The 19,282-nt window shown below is 39.8% G+C and overlaps 1 protein-coding gene across 1 annotated transcript in view; it reads right to left on the bottom strand.

The window, feature by feature from the left end:
• NUDT9 (nudix hydrolase 9) overlaps nucleotides 1-15,968 on the bottom strand; it is a 38,853-nt gene extending 22,885 nt beyond the window's left edge. The window contains exons 1-2 of the mRNA XM_052642125.1: nucleotides 15,644-15,968; nucleotides 3,921-4,160 (exon numbers count right to left, since the gene is read on the bottom strand). Coding sequence (XP_052498085.1) covers nucleotides 3,921-4,160; nucleotides 15,644-15,750 — 347 coding nt within the window. The 5' untranslated portion in view covers nucleotides 15,751-15,968. The remainder of the gene's footprint in view (nucleotides 1-3,920; nucleotides 4,161-15,643) is intronic.
• Between the last annotated feature and the right edge of the window lie 3,314 nt (nucleotides 15,969-19,282).

Genomic DNA, 19,282 nt, shown 5'->3' with positions numbered 1-19,282 from the left:
AAAAGTTTTTTGTTCTAATTCTGTAAAAAAGTCCATTGGTAATTTGATAGGGAGTGTACTGAATCTATAGACTTATATTAAGGAAATTAAAATGGAGGAAGTCTTGTGCAGACATCAAGAGGAGGAGAGCCAGCCTCTGATCTCCCTGGATACTGCAAAGATTCTGTGCCTGCCTGCAAGGAAAGCAAGTCAGGTGGCACTTTAGATAAGATAGGGAATGGGTCTTAGATTCTCTTAAGCCCCTGAGGGTTAATGGGTCTGGCCAATTCCCCTAACCCCACCTTCCACCTCCAGGGTCTAAGAAGCTGGCTCCTCTGTCCATGGAATCTCCAAGCAAGAATACTAGAGTGGGTAGCCATTCCCTTCTCCAGGGGATCTCCCCACCCAGGGATTGAACCCAGGTCTCCTGCATTGCAGGTGGATTCTTTACTGCCTGAGACTTCCCTACCCTTTAAGACTCACAAGGTGAAACAAACAGCAACAAGTTAAAGTAAAACCACAGCTGCATTTTTGTAGACAAATTGATGATGATATCAATTGCTGCTTGGGATTGTAAGTGGGAGCCCCCAAAACTACAATCTGAAGTCTCACCCACAGGGTGGACACACCACCTAGGACTTTTTCCCAATTAGGACTCCAGATTGCTGTTAATGAGGGACTTACCAGCACTGTCTAGGTCTGGAGGTTGGTTGACCCAAATTTGGTGATGTACACACTATTACTTTTCTCTTTGTTTCTATTTCTCTTCTTTTATTGACTGTATACAGAAATTAAGGCAAATAACCTTCTATTAAATACTGAAATTGTTTGTGTGATGTGTGGTTTCTTTGGTTAATAAATCCTTCAAAACAAAAATGAAGGTAAAACTTTCATCAAAACTACTGCTTTAGGTAGTATAGTTGTTTTCACGATATTGATTCTTCCAACCCAAGAACATGGTATATCTATCTCTCCATCTGTTTGTGTCATCTTTGATTTCTTTCATAAATGTCTTATAGTTTTCTGAATATAGGACTTTTTCAAGTACTTCCTTGAAAGTAAAAGTGTTAGTCACTCAGTCGTGTCCAACTCTTTGTGACTCTATGGCCTACAGCCTGCCAGGCTCCTCTGTCCATGGAGTTCTCCAGGCAAGAATACTGGAGTGGGTTGCCATTCCTTTCTCTGGGGATCTTCCCCACTCAGGAATCGAACCCAGGTCTCCTGCATTACAGGCAGATTCTTTTACCGTCTGAGCCACCAGGGAAGCCTTTTACCTCCTCATGTAGGTTCATTCCTAGGTATTTTATTCTTTCTGCTGCAATAGTAACTGGGATTATTTCTTTAATTTCTCTTTCTGATCTTTCATTGTTAGTATATAGGAATGTAAGAGATTTCTGTGCATTAATTTTGTATCCTGCAATTTTACCAAATTCATTGATTAGCTCTAATTATCCGGTGGCATCTTCAGGATTTTCTATATATACTCATATCATCCACATACAGTGACAGTTTTACTTCTTCTTTTCAATTTGTATTCCTTTTAGTTCTTTTTCCTTTCTGACTGCCACAGTTAGGATTTCCAAAACCATACTGAATAACAGCAAGAGTGGACATTCTTGTCCTGTTCCTGATCTTAAAGGAAATGCTTTCAGTTCTTCACCACTGATGTTTGCTGTGGGTTTGTCACGTATGGACTTTATCATGGTGAGGTGGGTTCCCTCTATGCCCACTTTCTGGAGAGTTTTTATCATAAATGGGTGTTGAATTTTGTCAAAAGCTTTTCTGCATTTATTGGGATGATCCTTTTTTTTAAAAAATTTAACTTGTTAACATGGTGTATCACACTGATTGACTTACATATATTGAAGAACCCCTGCATCCCTTGGAAAATTTCACTTGATCAAGGGTGTATGATTCTTGTAACACATTGCTAGTATTTTGCTGAAGATTCTAGCAACTATGTTTATCAGTGATATTGGTCTGCAATTTTCTTTTTTCGTGGTATCTTTGGTTTTGGTATCAGGGAGACGATGGCCTCACAGAATGAGCTTGGGAGTGTTCTATAATTTTTTGGAAGAGTCTGAGAATGATAGATGTTAGCTCTTCTCTAAATGCTTGATAGATTTCACCTATGAAGGCATCTGGTCCTGGACTTGTTTGACAATTTTTAACTGCAGTTTCAATTTCATTACTTGTGACTGGTCTGTCTATATTTTCTATTTTTCCTGCTTCAGTCCTGGGAGACTGCACCTTTCTAGGAATTTGTCCATGTATTCCAGGTTGTCCATTTTATTGGCATAGAGTTGCTTATAGTAGTCTTTAATGATTCTTTGTATTTCTGGGGTGTCAGTCGTAATTTCTCTTTTTTCATTTCTAATTTTATTGACTTGAATACTTTTTTTTTTTAATGAGTCTGGCTAAAAGTCTATTGATTTTGTTTATCTTCTCAAAAAACCAGCTTTTAGTTTCATTGATTTTTGCTATTGTTTTCTTCATTTCTATTTTATTTACTTCTGCTCTGCCTATGATTTATTTCCTTCTACTAACTTTGGGTTTTGTTTGTTCTTCTTGGTCTAGCTGCTTTAGGTACAATGTTAGGTTGTTTACTGGAGATTTTTCTCATTTCTTGAGGAAGGACTGAATTACTATTAACTTCCCTCTTAGGATTACTTTTACTGCATCCCACGGTTTGGGGTCATCCTGATTTCACTGTCATTTGTTTCTACATATTTTTTTCTTTCCTCTTTGATTTCTTCATTGATCTCTTTGTTATTCAGTAGTCTATTATTTAGCCTCTATGTGTTCATGTTTTTACAGTTTCTTTTTTTCCTGTAATTGATTTCTAATCTCATAGTGTTGAAGTCAGAAAACATGCTAGATACACTTAAATTCACCAAGGCTTGATTTGTGACCCAAGATATGATCTATCCTGGAGAATATTCCATGTGCACTTGAGATGAAAGTATATTCTGCTGCTTTCAGATGGAATGTCATATAAATATCAATTAATTCTATCTGATCTATTGTGTCATTAAAGCTTGTGTTTTCTTATTTATTTTCTGTATGGATAATCTGTTCATTGGGGAAGTGGGGTATTAAAGTCTTCCACTATTGTGTTGCTGCCATTTTCCCCTTTTAGGGCTGCTAGCATTTGCCTTATGTATTGAGGTGCTCCAATACTGGGTGCAGAAATATTTATAATTGTTGTATCTCCTTCTTGGAGTGATCCCTTGATTATTATGTAGCATTCTTGTTTCTTGTAAGTCTTTAAAGTCTTGTTTATCTGATATGAATATTGCTACTCCAGCTTTTTTTTTTTTTTTTTTTACTTCCATTTGCATGGAATATCTTTTTGCAACCTCTCATTTTCAGTCTGTGTCTCTGGGTCTGAAGTGGGTCTCCTGTAGATAGCATATATACAGGTCTTATTTTTTTATTCATTCAGCCATTCTACTTCTAATCAAAACATTTCTGCTTGAGTTTTTTGTTTTCCTCTTTCCTCTCTTCTTTATTTATCCCTTTTCCATCGTCTCACACTGGTCAAATCTTATGATCATCTTGTTGTTAGTAACCCATAAAAAGTTTCTGAAAAACATTTTCACTATTCAAACACAGTCTAGCTATGTTGGAAAATAACCACAAAAGATGTTATTGATAACCCAAACAGAAGAAATGAAAACAGAAACTACCACTTGTCATTTCATAAAATAAAAAACTCCACGATAAAATAGATTTACCTATTTGGAAAGATCATCACAAAACCCCCAAAAGAATAACAAACATGAATTGAATAGCTTTGGCAAATTTCAAGTACATGTGGAAAGAGTTAAAGTCAAGCACTAGATAAAAATTATTTTTCTGCTATCAAATGACAATTTACAAATACAACCATTATCTTCTCCAGAATCTCCTACCCAGCTAACACCAGCTAATTTACTCACTTGATCTGAGGATCTGCCCACTGAGGTCCAGCCAAGACAGAAACTGCAGTGTATTCCACAGGATTATAGTCATGCCACTCAACAAGCCAGCCCACTTTATCATTAGGAACCTGGCTGCGTTGAACTTTTGAACCTGGGTAAGGCGATGTCCGAGCCTTGTTGTGGGAATTCTCTATGGTACCATTAAAACCAGACATCATGTTGGATTTAACATGAAATCTGCAGGATGAAAGTGAGTTTCTGAGAGGGGAGAAAAAATAAAAATGTTTTATGTAAGTACAAAATACTTAAATTAACTTAAAAACCTAATTCACAGTCTCCAAAATACAACTTTCCAATTTCAAAATCAGAAAATCCTAATTTGATGCATACTGGAATAAAGGTCCAATATCTGTGAAACTGTTTATAAACATAAAAATATTGCTAAATCTTACTAATTGAAACTTGCTCACAGAGTTTATTTTAGCTGAGAAAAAGGGACAGAAGTTTACTTTTGTTAGCACAAATGTTGGAGAAGATAATTTTATAATAAAAATTCAACCATAAAAACAAATGTAAAGAAAGACTATTAAAGCCTACATGAAGGAATCCATTTTAAAAAAATAATAATAAACTAATGGTCTAACACAGCAATCCCCAAGCTTTTTGGCACAAGGAACTGGTTTTGTGGAAGACAATTTTTACACTGATCAGGGTGAGGGGGCAGGGATGGATAATTCAGGCCCAGTGGTAATGGGAGTGACTGAGGTGGGAACAGTTCAGGTGGTAATACAAGCAATGGGGAACGGCAGGTAAAGCTTGACTTGCTCGCCCACTGCTCACCTGCTCTGTGACCCAGTTTCCAATGGGGCCCGGGGGTTGGGGATCTCTGGTCTAACATACATATGTAAAAAATGGATGACAGAAATAGCACAAAAGAAGAAAACGAAATGGAGATGTACTGTTGTTAGGTTCCTACACTGTACTCAAATTAATGTAATAGTACTTGAAGCCAGACTCTGATAGATGTACATATTATAAACTTTAGAGTAGGGCTTCCTGATGATCCAGTAGTTAAGAAACCACCTGTCAATGCAGGGGACATGGGTTCAATCCCTGGTCCAGGAAGATTCCATATGCCATGGGGCAACTAAGCCCATGCTCTGCAACGACTGAAGCACACACGCTCACAAGCCACAGCCACTGAGCCCATGTGCCTCAACTAGTGAAGCCCACGCACTCCAGAGCCTGTGCTCTGCAACCAGAGAAGCCGCCATGATGAGAAGCCCAGGGACCACAACTAGACAGGACCCTGCTTGCTGCAACTAGAGAACACCTGCATGCAGCAACACAGACCCAGTACAGCCAAAAATAAACATAAATAAAATAAATTTTTTAAAAAAGCACTTTAGAGTAAAGTAAGTGTAGAGCTAAAATAATTACATAGTATATACACAAAAAGGAAAACAAAAAACTGAAACTTAACCTTTACACCATAACATACACAAAGATCTTTCATTTCTCCTCCTGACTAAAAATTTAAATGCCTTCTCATTATTCTTAAAGATCAAAATCCCTAATGGCCCTAAGTTAGGGTCTCTAGTATAGATCAGGTCCCTTCTGCTCTCACAATAACGATTAGCCCTACTTGAGATCAATGGCCAATGGGAAAAACACTAACTTGATGGGGTGTTGAAATAAGTCAAATTCATGTGATATCATACATACACTGAGAAGTATACAGCAATCATTCCTGAGGATTCCTTATGAGAATATACGATCAGAGTCTAGATATAAGGAAACACAGGACACACTCACAATAAGGGATATCTTACATAATAAAGGTCCATACTTTTTAAATCGCTATGGTCGTGAAAGATAAAAGTTGAAGGAACTCATCCAGATAGAGAGCATGAAAACTAAGTGCAATCAATGATCCTGGGTTATCTGATGAATCATTTAAAAAAAAAAAAAAAAAGGACAAGTATTGAAATGTGAATGGGGTAGGATAAATAATTTTTTTAAAAAACTTATTTACTCCCAACAAGGAAAAGCTTAGGAACAGATGGCTTCACTGATAAATTTTATTAAACATTTAAGGAAGAATTAACACTGCTGCTGCTAAGTCGCTTCAGTCGTGTCCGACTCTGTTCGACCCCATAGACGGCAGCCCACTAGGCTCTTCTGTCCCTGGGATTCTCCAGGCAAGAACACTGGAGTGGGTTGCCATTTCCTTCTCCAATGCATGAAAGTCAAAAGTGAAAGTGAAATCCCTCAGTCGTGCCTGACTCTTAGCGACCCCATGGACTGCAGCCCACCAGGCTCCTCCACCCATGGGATTTTCCAGGCAAGAGTAGTAGAGTGGGGTGCCATTGCCTTCTCTGCAAGAATTAACACTAACACTCCTCGAATGCTTCCCCAAAAAACTGAAGAGGAGTGAATACTTCCAAATTCTATGAGATCAGCATTATTACCCTGATACCAAAGCTAAACAATGATATTACCAGAAACTACAGACCAATATCCCTGGAAAATATCAATGAAAAAATCCTCTACAAGATAGCAGTGAACATGACTTCCCTGGTGGTGCAGTGGATAAGAATCCACTTGCCAATGCAGGGGACAGAGGTCTGATCCTGTGAGATTTTGCATGCCAAGGAGCAACGAAAGCCCACGAGCCACAACTACTGAACCCACAGGCTACAACTACTGAAGCCCGTGCACCACAACAAAGGGTGCCCCCACTCACCACAACTAGAGAAAGCCCACACACAGCAATAAAGACCTGGCACAACCAAAAATTAATGAATAAATAATTTTTTAAAAACGATAGTAGTGAACGGATTTCAGCAACACATTAAAAGGATTATACATCATCATCAAGTGGGATTTATTCTTGAAATTCAAGAACAGTTCAACATACAAACATGAACCAATATAACATATCACATTAAAAGAATGAAGGAAAAAAGCATGTGATACTCTCAACTGATGCCCAAAAATGTCTCTGTCAGACAAATGCTGTATGATATCACTTATACGTGTGAAACCTAAAATATGACACAAATAAACATATCTACTAAACAGAAACACACTCAGTCTTGGAGAACAGACTTGTGGTTGCCAAAGGGCAGAAGGAGGGGGAGAGGGAAGGAATAGAGCTTGGGATTAGCAGATGCAAACTGGTATATATAACATGGACAAACAACCAGGTCCCACTGTATAGCACAGGGAACTATACTCAATATCCTGTGATAAACCATAATGGAAAAGGAATAAGAAAAAAGATATATATGTGCATGTGTGTGTGTATACAGGCCGATAGGATAGAATAGAGAGTCCAGACATAAACCCTTACATATGGGAGGGGGAGGGAGGTGTGAGGGGGGTTCAGGATTGGGAACTCATGTACACCCGTGGTGGACTCATGTTGATGTATGGCAAAACCAATACAGTATTGTAAAGTAAAATAAAGTAAAATTTAAAAAATAAATAAATAAATAAATATTAAAAAAAAAAAAAGACTGTTAGGAGCTTAAAAAAAAAAAGCCTTATGTATATAGTCAGATGATTTTCAAAAAAGGGTGTCAACTTTCAAAAGGGCAAAGACAGTCTTTCCAACAAATGGTGCTGGGAAGGTTAGATATCCACATGCAAACACCCATACCTTACATATACACAAACATTAACTTGAAATGGATCAAAGACCCAAACATTAAGACCTAAAACTATAAAACTCTGAAAAGAAAACAGAGGGAAATTTCATGACATTGAATTTGGCAATGATTTCTCAGATATGACTGAAAGCACAAGCGACAGAAGAAAATCGTTAAATCAGACTGTATCAACAGTAAAACTTCTGTGTATCAAAGGACACAATCAATGGAGTGAAAAAAGCAAATCACAAACTATACTGTAGATGACATTCAAAGGGTTATAACTATAATATACTGAGTTTGTATAAACTGACAAAGGCTGAACTGGAATAGGAAATTGGGCAGATTATGACCAAACAATCAAAAAAAGCAGATCCAACCGGCTAATAAACATAAAAGACAGCTATAACCACTAGCAATTAAAGAAATGAAAATTTAAGTAACCTTAAATTCATTTTTCCATCTAGACTGACAAACCTTTAAAAAGGTAACACCATCTCCCATACATTGCTGGTACAGATGTGAACTGCTACAGAATTTCTATAAAGTAATTTGGCAATAAAGATGAATATACTTACATCCTGCAACTCAAGTAATTTCATTCCACTAATCTACCCCATAAAAATGAAATAACCAATTATACATACAAAAAGTATTTATTTCAGCAATGTTTAATGAGAATTAAAGGAAATGCCCAATAATGTAAGAATGGCTTAATAAATATTAGAACAGCTACACCATGGGAAGACTATTAAGTAGCTATTAAAAATAATGACATCAAGTGACAGTATTTTATATGATATTGTTGAAAATGAAAAGCAAGATGCAAGAAAGTGTGTATAATATGATCCCATCTTACACAGAAATGGTAGAAAAAATAAAGAACATATATTTAAGAGTATGTACATAATGTATTCATTTTTTCACTGCTGCCATAACAAATTTCCACAAATTCAGCAGCTTAAAACTATACAAATTTATTACCTTATTATCTTTATCTCCAGGTCAGAAGTCAGACAAAAGTCTTGCTGGGCTAAAACCAACATGTACACAGGGCTGCAAGACTTTCACGTAGCCCCAAGGCTTTCATTCAGATGTCGTAGAGAGATCAGAAGCTGATCTAACAGAGCTCAGCACCACCAATCCCAATGTAAATCTACTTTTTACTTCTGTTTTATTATTTCTTAGCACGGTTTATTTTCTAAACAATTTTATTTTCAATCAACTTCAGAACAATTAAAGGACCTGCAGTTCTAAGATGGAAAATAAAAGTTAGTCATGTCCGACTCTTTACAACCCCAAGTTCATAGTATTACAAGCCTATTTCGTGAAACAAGGTCTCTTGTTTCTCATAAAACAAAAATCTCAACCCACCAACCAACCAACCCTTACACCTAAAGGAGCTAGAAAATGAAGGACAAACAAAACCCAAAACTAGTAGAAGCAAAGAAATCATAAAGACCAGAACAAAAATTAAAGAAGCAGAGACTAAAAACCAAAAGATGAATGGAACAGAAAAGAAAGCCCAGAAATGAACCCACACTTATATGGGCAATTCATCTACAACAGAGGAGGCAAAAATACACAATAGGGAAGGTAGCCTTTTCAACAGATGCAAAAGAAACAAACCAGACTACTCTCGGACACCATGCACAAAAATAATTTCAAAATGAATTAAAGACTTAAATGCAAGACCTGAAACCATAAAACCTCTAGAAGAAAACATAATCAGTACATTCTTTGACACTGGTCTTAGCAAGATTTTTTTGGGTATGTCTCCTCTGGCAAGGGAAACAAAAGCAAAAATAAACACATGGGACTGCATTAAACTAAAAAGCTTTTGAGCAGCAAAGGAAACTACCAACAAAACAAAAAGGCTGCCTACTGAATGGGAGAATATACTTGCAAACAATATATCTGATAATTGGTTAATAGCTAAAACATACAAAGAACTTACATAATACAACACTAGAAAAAACAAAGAACCCAACTTAAGAAATGGGTGGAAGCTCCAAATACATATGTTTTTGAAAGAGGACATAGAGATGGCCAACAGGAACATTAAAATACGCTCAACACCACTTTTCACTTTCATGCATTGGAGACGGAAATGGCAACCCATTCAGTGTTCTTGCCTGGAGAATCCCAGGGATGGTGGAGCCTGGGGGGCTGCCGTCTATGGGGTCGCACAAGTCGTACATGACTGAAGTGACTTAGCAGCAGCAGCAGCAACATCACCAACCATCAGTTCAGTTCAGTCGCTCAGTCGTGTCCAACTCTTTGTGACCCCATGAAACGCAGCATGCCAGGCCTCCCTGTCCATAGCCAACACCCAGAGTTCACTCAAACTCATGTCCATCAAGTCAGTGATGCAATCCAGCCATCTCATCCTCTGCTGTCCTCTTCTCCTCCTGCCCTCAATCCCTCCCACCATCAGAGTCTTTTCCAATGAGTCAACTCTTTGCATGAGGTGGCCAAAGTATTGGAGTTTCACCTTCAGCATCAGTCCTTCCAGTGAACAATCAGTGCTGATCTCCTTTAGGACGGACTGTTGGATCTCCTTGAAATCCAACGGACTCTCAAGAGTCTTCCCCAACACCACAGTTCAAAATCAATCATCAATTCTTCGGCACTCAGCTTTCTTCACAGTCCAACTCTCACATCCATACATGACCAAAGGAAAAACCAGAGCCTTGACTAGATGGACCTTTGTTGGCAAAGAAATATCTCTGCTTTTCAATATGCTATCTAGGTTGGTCATAATTTTCCTTCCAAGGAGTAAGTGTCTTTAATTTCATGGCTGCAATCACCATCTGCGGTGATTTTGGAGCCCAAAAACATAAAGTCTGACACTGTTTCCCCATCTATTTCCCATGAAGTGATGGGACCAGATGCCATGATCTTATTAGCTTTCTAAATGTTGAGCTTTAAGCCAACTTTTTCACTCTCCTCTTTCACTTTCATCAAGAGGCTTTTTAGTTCCTCTTCACTTTCTGCCATAAGGGTGGTGTCATCTGCATATCTGAGGTTATTGATATTTCTCCTGGCAATCTTAATTCCAGCTTGTGCTTCTTCCAGCCCAGTGTTTCTCATGATGTACTCTGCATATAAGTTAATAAGCAGGGTGACAATATACAGCCTTGACGTACTCCTTTCCTTATTTGGAACTGGTCTGTTGTTCCATGTCCAGTTCTAACTGTTGCCTCCTGACCTGCATACAGATTTCTCAACAGGCAGGTCAGGTGGTCTGGTATTCCCATCTCTTTCAGAATTTTTCACAGTTGGTTGTGATCCACACAGTCAAAGGCTTTGGCATAGTCAATAAAGCAGAAATAGATGTTTTTCTGGAACTCTCTTGCTTTTTCCATGATCCAGCAGATGTTGGCAATTTGATCTCTGGTTCCTCTGCCTTTTCTAAAACCAGCTTGAACATCTGGAAGTTCATGGTTCACATATTGCTGAAGCCTGGCTTGGAGAATTTTGAGCATTAGTTTACTAGCATGTGAGATGAATGCAATTGTGCAGTAGTTTGGGCATTCTTTGGCATTGCCTTTCTTTGGGATTGGAATGAAAACTGACCTTTTCCAGTTCTGTGGCCACTGCTGAGTTTTCCAATATTGCTGGCATATTGAGTGCAGCACTTTCACAGCATCATCTTTCAGGATTTGAAATAGCTCAACTGGACTTCCATCAGCTCCACTAGCTTTGTTCGTAGTGATGCTTTCTAAGGCCCACTTGACTTCTCATTCCAGGATGTCTGGCTGTAGGTGAGTGATCACACCATCGTGATTATCTGAGTTGTGAAGATCTTTTTTGTACAGTTCTTCTGTGTACTATTGTTACCTCTTCTTAATATCTTCTGCTTCTTTTAGGTCCATGCCATTTCTGTTCTTTATCGAGCCCATCTTTGCATGAAATATTCCTTTGGTATCTCTAATTTTCTTGAAGAGATCTCTAGTCTTTCCCATTCTCTTGTTTTCCTCTATTTCTTTGCATTGATTGCTGAGGAAGGCTTTCTTATCTCTCCTTGCTATTCTTTGGAACTCTGCATTCAGATGCTTATATCTTTCCCTTTCTCCTTTGCTTTTCGCTTCTCATCTTTTCACAGCTATTTGTAAGGCCTCCTCAGAGAGCCATTTTGCTTCTTTGCACTTATTTTCCATGGGGATGGTCTTGATCCCTGTCTCCTGTACAATGTCACGAACCTCATTCCATAGTTCATCAGGCACTCTATCAGATCTAGTCCCTTAAATCTATTTCTCACTTCCACTATATAATCATAAGGGATTTGATTTAGGTCATACCTGAATGGTCTAGTGGTTTTCCCCACTTTCTTCAATTTAAGTCTGAATTTGGCAATAAGGAATTCATGATCTGAGCCACAGTCAGCTCCCAGTCTTGTTTTTGCTGACTGTATAGAGCTTCTCCATCTTTGGCTGCAAAGAATATAATCAATCTGATTTCGGAGTTGACCATCTGGTGATGTCCATGTGTAGAGTCTCCTCTTGTGTTGTTGGAAGAGGGTGTTTGCTATGACCAGTGCATTTTCTTGGCAAAACTCTATTAGCCTTTGCCCTGCTTCATCCTGTACTCCAAGGCCAAATTTGCCTGTTACTCCAGGTGTTTCTTAACTTCCTACTTTTGTATTCCAGTCCCCTATAATGAAAAGGACATCTTTTTTTGGTGTTAGTTTAAAAGGTCTTGTAGGTCTTTACAGAACCGTTCCACTTCAGCTTCTTCAGTGTTACTGGTTGGGGCATAGGCTTGGATTACCGTGATACTGAATGGTTTGCCTTGGAAATGAACAGAGATCATTCTGTCGTTTTTGAGATTGCATCCAAGTACTGCATTTTGGACTCTTTTGTTGATCATGATGGCTACTCCATTTCTTCTAAGGGATTCCTGCCCACAGTAGTAGATATAATGATCACCTGAGTTAAATTCACCCATTCCAGTCCATTTTAATTCACTGATTCCTAGAATGTCAACATTCACTCTTGCCACCTCCTGTTTGACCACGTCCAGTTTGCCTTGATTCATGGACCTGACATTCCAGGTTCTATGCAATATTGCTCTTTACAGCATCGGACCTTGCTTCTATCACCAGTAGGAAGTAGCCTAACTGCCCATCAATAAGTGAATGGATAAAGATATCATGCACACACACACATAATGGAATATTACTCAGCTATTTTTTTTAAAAAAAGAAATACTTCCATTTGTGATGACATGGTTGGACCTAGAGAGTATTATGCTAAGTGAAATGTCAGAAAAGAGAGAAAGACAACTACTCTATGATTCTACTAATATGCAGAATCTAAAAAACAAAACAAATAAACGTACCAAAACAGAAACACAGTCATAGATACACAAAACAAACAGGCAGTCACCAAAAGAGAGGATAGTAGGGGGTGGAAAGAAGTAGTAAAGGGATAAGATTAAGAGGTACAAACTTCTAAGTACAAAATAAACGAATCATGTGTATGAAATGTAAGACGTGGAGAATAACTGTTATCCCTGTGTGGCAACATATGGTAACTAAACACCCTGGAGATCATGTTAAGATGTATGGAAATATCAAATCACTACACTGTATAACAGGAACTAACATAGTGTTATACAGGTCAATTATACTTCAACAAACAAACTAACTCATAAAGGTTGTGGAGGGGAGGGGGGCACTGAGTAAAGGTGGTCAAAAAGTACATATGACTTTCTTTATCTTTATAAGATAAATAAGTACTAGGGATATAATGTACAACATGTACAACTTGATATATACAACAAATACTGCTCTATATTATATATAAAGTAAATCCTAAGAGTTCTCTTCACAACGAAAATTTTTTATTCTACTTCTTTAATGTTGTGTCTATAGGAGATGACAGATGTTTACTAAATTTATTGTGACAGTCATTTCATGATGTTTGTGTTTCAAATCACTATGATATACACATTAATCTTATACAGTGCTGTATATCAATTTTATCTCAATAAAACTGAAGGGAAAATAAATTTTATATTACAGGTAAATAGATTAAAACCAAATCTATATACTAAGTCTTCAAACAAACAATTCAATTTTTGTTTTTATTCTGTTTGTTACATTTTATACATAACTGCATTATACAACAAACTTTACTTTTATACCTTCATAGTCAAGGAGAAGACTCTTGAGAGTCCCTTGGACTGCAAGGAGATCCAACCAGTCCATCCTAAAGGAGATCAGTCCTGGGTGTTCATTGGAAAGACTGATGTTGAAGCTGAAACTCAGTACTTTGGCCACCTCATCGAAGAGCTGACTAATTTGAAAAGACCCTGATGCTGGGAAAGATTGAGGGCAGGAGGAGAAGGGGCCGACAGAGGATGAGATGGTTGGATGGCATCACCGACTCAATGGACATGGGTTTGGGTAGACTCCGGGAGTTGGTGATGGACAGGGAGGCCTGGCATGCTGTGGTTCATAGGGTTGCAAAGAGTCAGACACAACTGTGTGACTGAACTGAAGTCAAATCGGAGTCAAATCAATTCTAGTAAAAGTATTAGAAGCCTTTATCAAAATTCCCCCAAGATCTCCTTTACTCCTTTGATACTCAAACCATTCTTGCTTGAAACATTATGCTTTCATTGGTTTTGTCAACTTTTTAAAAAAAAACAAGAGCATTATGTCTTTTATTTTCCACATACCAGTCCCTCTGTGCTTTGAGGAAAGTAACAAAGGATTCTACCTGCTTTTTTAATACTTTTGTTTTTTTAAGCAGTTTCAGCGTCACAGCAAAATTGTGCAGAAAATAACAGAGCTCCCATATAACCCCAGTTTCCTCACCACAAACACAAAGAGCCCCACCACCAACATGCCCCACGAGAGAGTTACATTTGAAATAAAGTGAAGTCGCTCAGTCGTGTCCGACTTTGGACCCCATGGACTGTAGTCTACCAGGCTCCTCCATCCATGGGATTTTCCAGACAAGAGTACTGGAATGGGTTGCCATTTCCTTCTCCAGGGATGTTCCCAACCCAGGGATCAAACCCAGGTCTCCCACATTGCAAGCAAACGCTTTACTGTCTGAGCCACGAGGGAAGTTAATACCTTTGAAATAAGGGGGCCGAAACATCCTACATGAGCAGTGGGACAGTAACCACAGAAATCAGCCCTCTCTCCCTCCCCATCCTACAAACAAAGTCTGCAGTACTTGCTGATCCCCAGGACAAAACCAAAATGTAAAGAAAAGGGCTAGAACCTCTGTGGTCAATTAGGTATTAAAGAACACAGCAGAAACTTCGGCTTAATATCTGTACAGTTCACACTGAGGAAATAAAGTTGAGGCAGCTACAGTCAGCAGGGAAATTGTTCCACAAGTGTAAAGTCTGGACCAGAAGAGGAAGGGGACGTTTCCAGCCTGTCCACCTGCTGCAACTTGCTCACACACCCTCAACCGAAACCCTCCAGTCCAGAGGGCTATCACTGGAGTTGCAGGGGGTGGGGGCGGGGGGGGGGAGATAGAAGAAAAAAATGGAAGAAATAGAAGAAAATTTCCTTGTGTCTAATGAGGTGACAAAAGTAATTAAAAACACACACACTCCTAGAGGCAGCCTCACAACACTTGTTTATTACTCAGTGCCTAGCATGGGCATGGTACCTAGGACATGTGTTCAGAAACCAGGAGAAAAGAATAAGAGGAGACAGTATGAGATACCACAAATCCCTAAATTTATCCAAGGCAATTTTTTTAAAAAGAGGTAAATAATAAATATATTATCTACACTGAAATGGAGAAGTAGAGAAATGACGACTTGCACTTTTCATTTTACACCATTTAAACGGTTCGCTATTTAAACTCTCTGGGGACAAACAATGTTAGTGACTCACGGAAGACGACAAATTTCAAGTATCGTAAGAAAGCGTGCCACCACTTGCTTTTCTCAAAAGGCAGGTAAAAAATTTTAGAGTCTTTTTTAAAAAACGTGCGTATGTCTGTAAAAAGCTGGGGCCCAAGCGGAGCCTCCTGAAACCACCCGACCAGAAGCTGGTTCCCAGCCGCAACGGAAAGACTCGGGAAAAGGAGTCAGCACTAGAAGCGGGAATACCTGCACGCCGCGACGCTGCAACCGCCCAAGGACTTGACAGTCACAGAGGCCAGGGCGACAGAGAGGGACACGGCGGCCAAAGTCTTCCCCAGGAAGCCTCCGGCCATCAGCGGCCCGCGGAAGATTCGCGGAGCGAGGTAGCTCTTAGCTTGAGCCGCAGCCTCCAGCTGCCCCACAGCCCTGAGCCCCGAGTGTCCAGCGGGTACTGGGACCGGGCAGCCTTCCGGTTCCGGAGAAGAAGTAGCTACGTCAGTCTCATTAACACACAGCGACTAGACGCCCTCCCAAACTAACAGCCCACTTTGAACCCGCAAGTGACGCGCGAGGTACCAGCTCCAGTTGCCTGGAAAACAGCCGCCGCGGCCGTAACGCCCGGCTGCGTGACGGCACTTTACGACAGCGCCGCAAAGCGAGGAGGTGCGGGCTTCGTAGCGCCGACTTTCTTCGGCTTCTCGTTCATGTGGATCCGGTGATGATGAGGGGGGTTGGACAGGGGTCTCGGGGTACCATCGAGAAAGCGGTAGGGAAAAGGGAGGATGAAAGAAACCGAGAAGTTGGAAAGGAGAAGAAAAAGGAAGGGGATTAAGAAAAGTGTGCCCTCCTTTTTTTAAATTTTTTTCCCCGGGGAGGAAGGGGTTACAATCCAAGTCATATCTGATTACAAGTGGTTACAGGGAAAGGAGGTAGGTGACAGACTTGGAATTCCCATATCTGAGGCTTTTCAATTCCTTTTTTACCAAGATGTTCACATCATGGGTAAATTTCAGGAGGCTTTGACGTGTGTGGCCTTAGCAAACCTGCGGAGGAGTAAAACCAGCTGTGAAATAAGCACACAGCGTGGAGGAGGGACAAGGGCAACATCTGATATATAACTTCAGAGGCAGCGATTAGCCGAACCGGAAATTGTAAATCAACATTGTTCAGAACAGTTTGTAATGCGATTTTTGTTTGACACTTTGTTTGTCATTATCTTTTTTTAGGTCTGAAATGATAAGACGCAGTTCAGTTCAGTTCAGTCGCTCAGTCGTGTCCAACTCTTTGCAACCCCATGAATTGCAGCACGCCAGGCCTCCCTGTTCATCACCAACTCCCGGAGTTCACTCAAACTCACGTCCGTCGAGTTGGTGATGCCATCCAGCCATCTCATCCTCTGCCATCCCCTTCTCCTCCTGCCCCCAATCCCTCCCAGCATCAGAGTCTTTTCCAATGAGTCAGCTCTTCGCATGAGGTGGCCAAAGTACTGGAGTTTCAGCTTTAGCATCATTCCTTCCAAAGAACACCCAGGGCTGACCTTCAGAATGGACTGGTTGGATCTCCTTGCAGTCCAAGGGACTCTCAAGAGTCTTCTCCGACACCACAGTTCAAAAGCATCAATTCTTCGGCGCTCAGCTTTCTTCACAGTCCAACCCTCACATCCATACATGACTACTGGAAAAACCATAGTAAGACGCAGTAGTTAAATATATTTTTTAATGTATTTTTAATATTCTTTTTCAGTATAGTTTATCACAGGATGTTGACTGTAGTTCCGTATGCTGTACATTAAGGCCTTGTTTTTTTCTTTATTCTAAATGTGATAATTTCTATCTACCAACCTCAAGCTTCCAGGAGCAAGTCTCTTCTTCCTCGCCTACCCCTTGGTCACCACAGATCTGTTGTCTATGGTTCTGCTTCTGTTTCATAGATTCCTATGTGTCGTTCTTTTAGATTCCACATAGGGGTGATACCCTATGGTTAGTATCTTTCTGACTTACTTCACTCAGTATGATAATCTCTAGTTATACAGCCTCAGGTTCTCATTAGTCATCTATTTTATACATTATAGTGTATATATGTCAACCCCATTCTCCCAGTTCATTCCACTCCCCACTCTTTCCCCCTTGGTATCCATACTTTTTTTCCCTCTACATTTGTGCCTCTATTTTTGCTTTGCAAATAAGATCATCTTTACCACTTTCCTAGATTCCACATATATGTGTTAATATACTATGTTTGTTTTTCTGACTTACCTCACTCTGTATGACAGCCATCCACATCTCTGCAAATAACACAGTTTCATTCCTCTTCAGGGCAAAGAAATATTCCATTGTATATATGTACCACGTCTTTATCTGTTCTTCAGCTGATGGACATTTAGGTTGCTTCCATATCCTGGCTGTTGTAAACAGTGCTTCTGTGAACATTGGGGTGCATGTATTTAATTCTCTTATTAAAGTGTGTGGATATTTACCTTTTAAGTATGTAATCCACTGTTTCAGTGGTGGGGTATGGACACTGACATAAAACTTCTCACCATCTCAAAAGCCAGATTTATCAAACCTTAACAACTTTTCTGAAGACTGTAGAGTTCTTGGCACATGAAGGCTCCATCTGAACCTCTGTACTGAGAAACTGAATCAGACTTTTGTTGATGAAAATTCAGTTAACTATCAAGTTAAGAAGAAAAAAAGGGAATTTTATTTGAGCCAAACTGATGATTTTAACTGATGATGTGAGAGCTGGACTATAAAGAAAACTGAGCACCAGAGAATTGATGCTTTTGAACTGTGGTGTTGGAGAAGACTCTTGAGAGTCCCTTGGACTGCAAGGAGATCCAACCAGTCCATTCTGAAGGAGGTCAGCCCTGGGTGTTCTTTGGAAGGAATGATGCTAAAGCTGAAACTCCAGTACTTTGGCCACCTCATGCAAAGAGCTGACTCATTGGAAAAGACTGTGATGCTGGGAGGGATTGGGGGCAGGAGGAGAAGGGGATGGCAGAGGATGAGATGGCTGGATGGCATCACTGACTCAATGGACATGAGTTTGAGTAAGCTCCAGGAGTTGGTGAGGACAGGGAGGCCTGGCATGCTGCAATTCATGGGGTCGCAAAGAGTTGGACACAACTGAGCGACTGAACTGATGATATTAATGCAGGAAGAAGATTCTCAGAAAGCTCTGAGAACCGTTCTGCCTGTTAGAAGTTGAAAGTATAGTCATATGTATTTTTGAGACAAAGGGTGATCCTTCAAAATCATTGATATATTTATATCAATTTCACCAAAATACATACCCCAGATAAGCACATGCCAAGACAGCATCAAGTTACTATGACCCCCTACAGCGCTGGGAAAGAACATTCTTTTAAGAAGTTACATCGCTAGGGTTAGAATAAAGGGGAAAATTTTATCTTTATTGTTGAGAATTTTATAAATTCTCAAACTGATCTTTGAGAAGTTCTGGTTAATGGGTAATACACACTGCACGTTAGGAAGGGAAGAGCCTCAATTCTCAGAGAATTTTAATTTTTTTCTTGTCCTGCCTGAAAAGATAAATTGTATTTCATTACTCTGTTATGGATTCTAGCACCTCAGGTCTTGTCCATAGAGTGATCCCAGCATCAACCCCCACCCCCACCCTCTGCTTCAACCCCTTTTGTTCAAGGCAAAACCTGGATAGGCAGTCAGACCCCAAACACCTCTCTTGGGGCAGTTTAGAAAGCCTGCAATTAGAAATCTTTTCTCTGCCCTGGTGGTATAAATCTACCACCCAGAACTTTTCTTTAGCACTGCTGCTTCTCCTCTGACAAATACCTGTTAAACCCAGATGGCCTAGTCACATGGATCACCCACCCACCTCTCTACCACCCCTTAGCACACTCCA

The sequence above is a fragment of the Budorcas taxicolor genome, chromosome 6 (assembly GCF_023091745.1).
Source record: "Budorcas taxicolor isolate Tak-1 chromosome 6, Takin1.1, whole genome shotgun sequence".
Taxonomy (NCBI): Eukaryota; Metazoa; Chordata; class Mammalia; order Artiodactyla; family Bovidae; genus Budorcas; species Budorcas taxicolor.
This window is presented reverse-complemented; position numbering and strand designations above follow the sequence as displayed.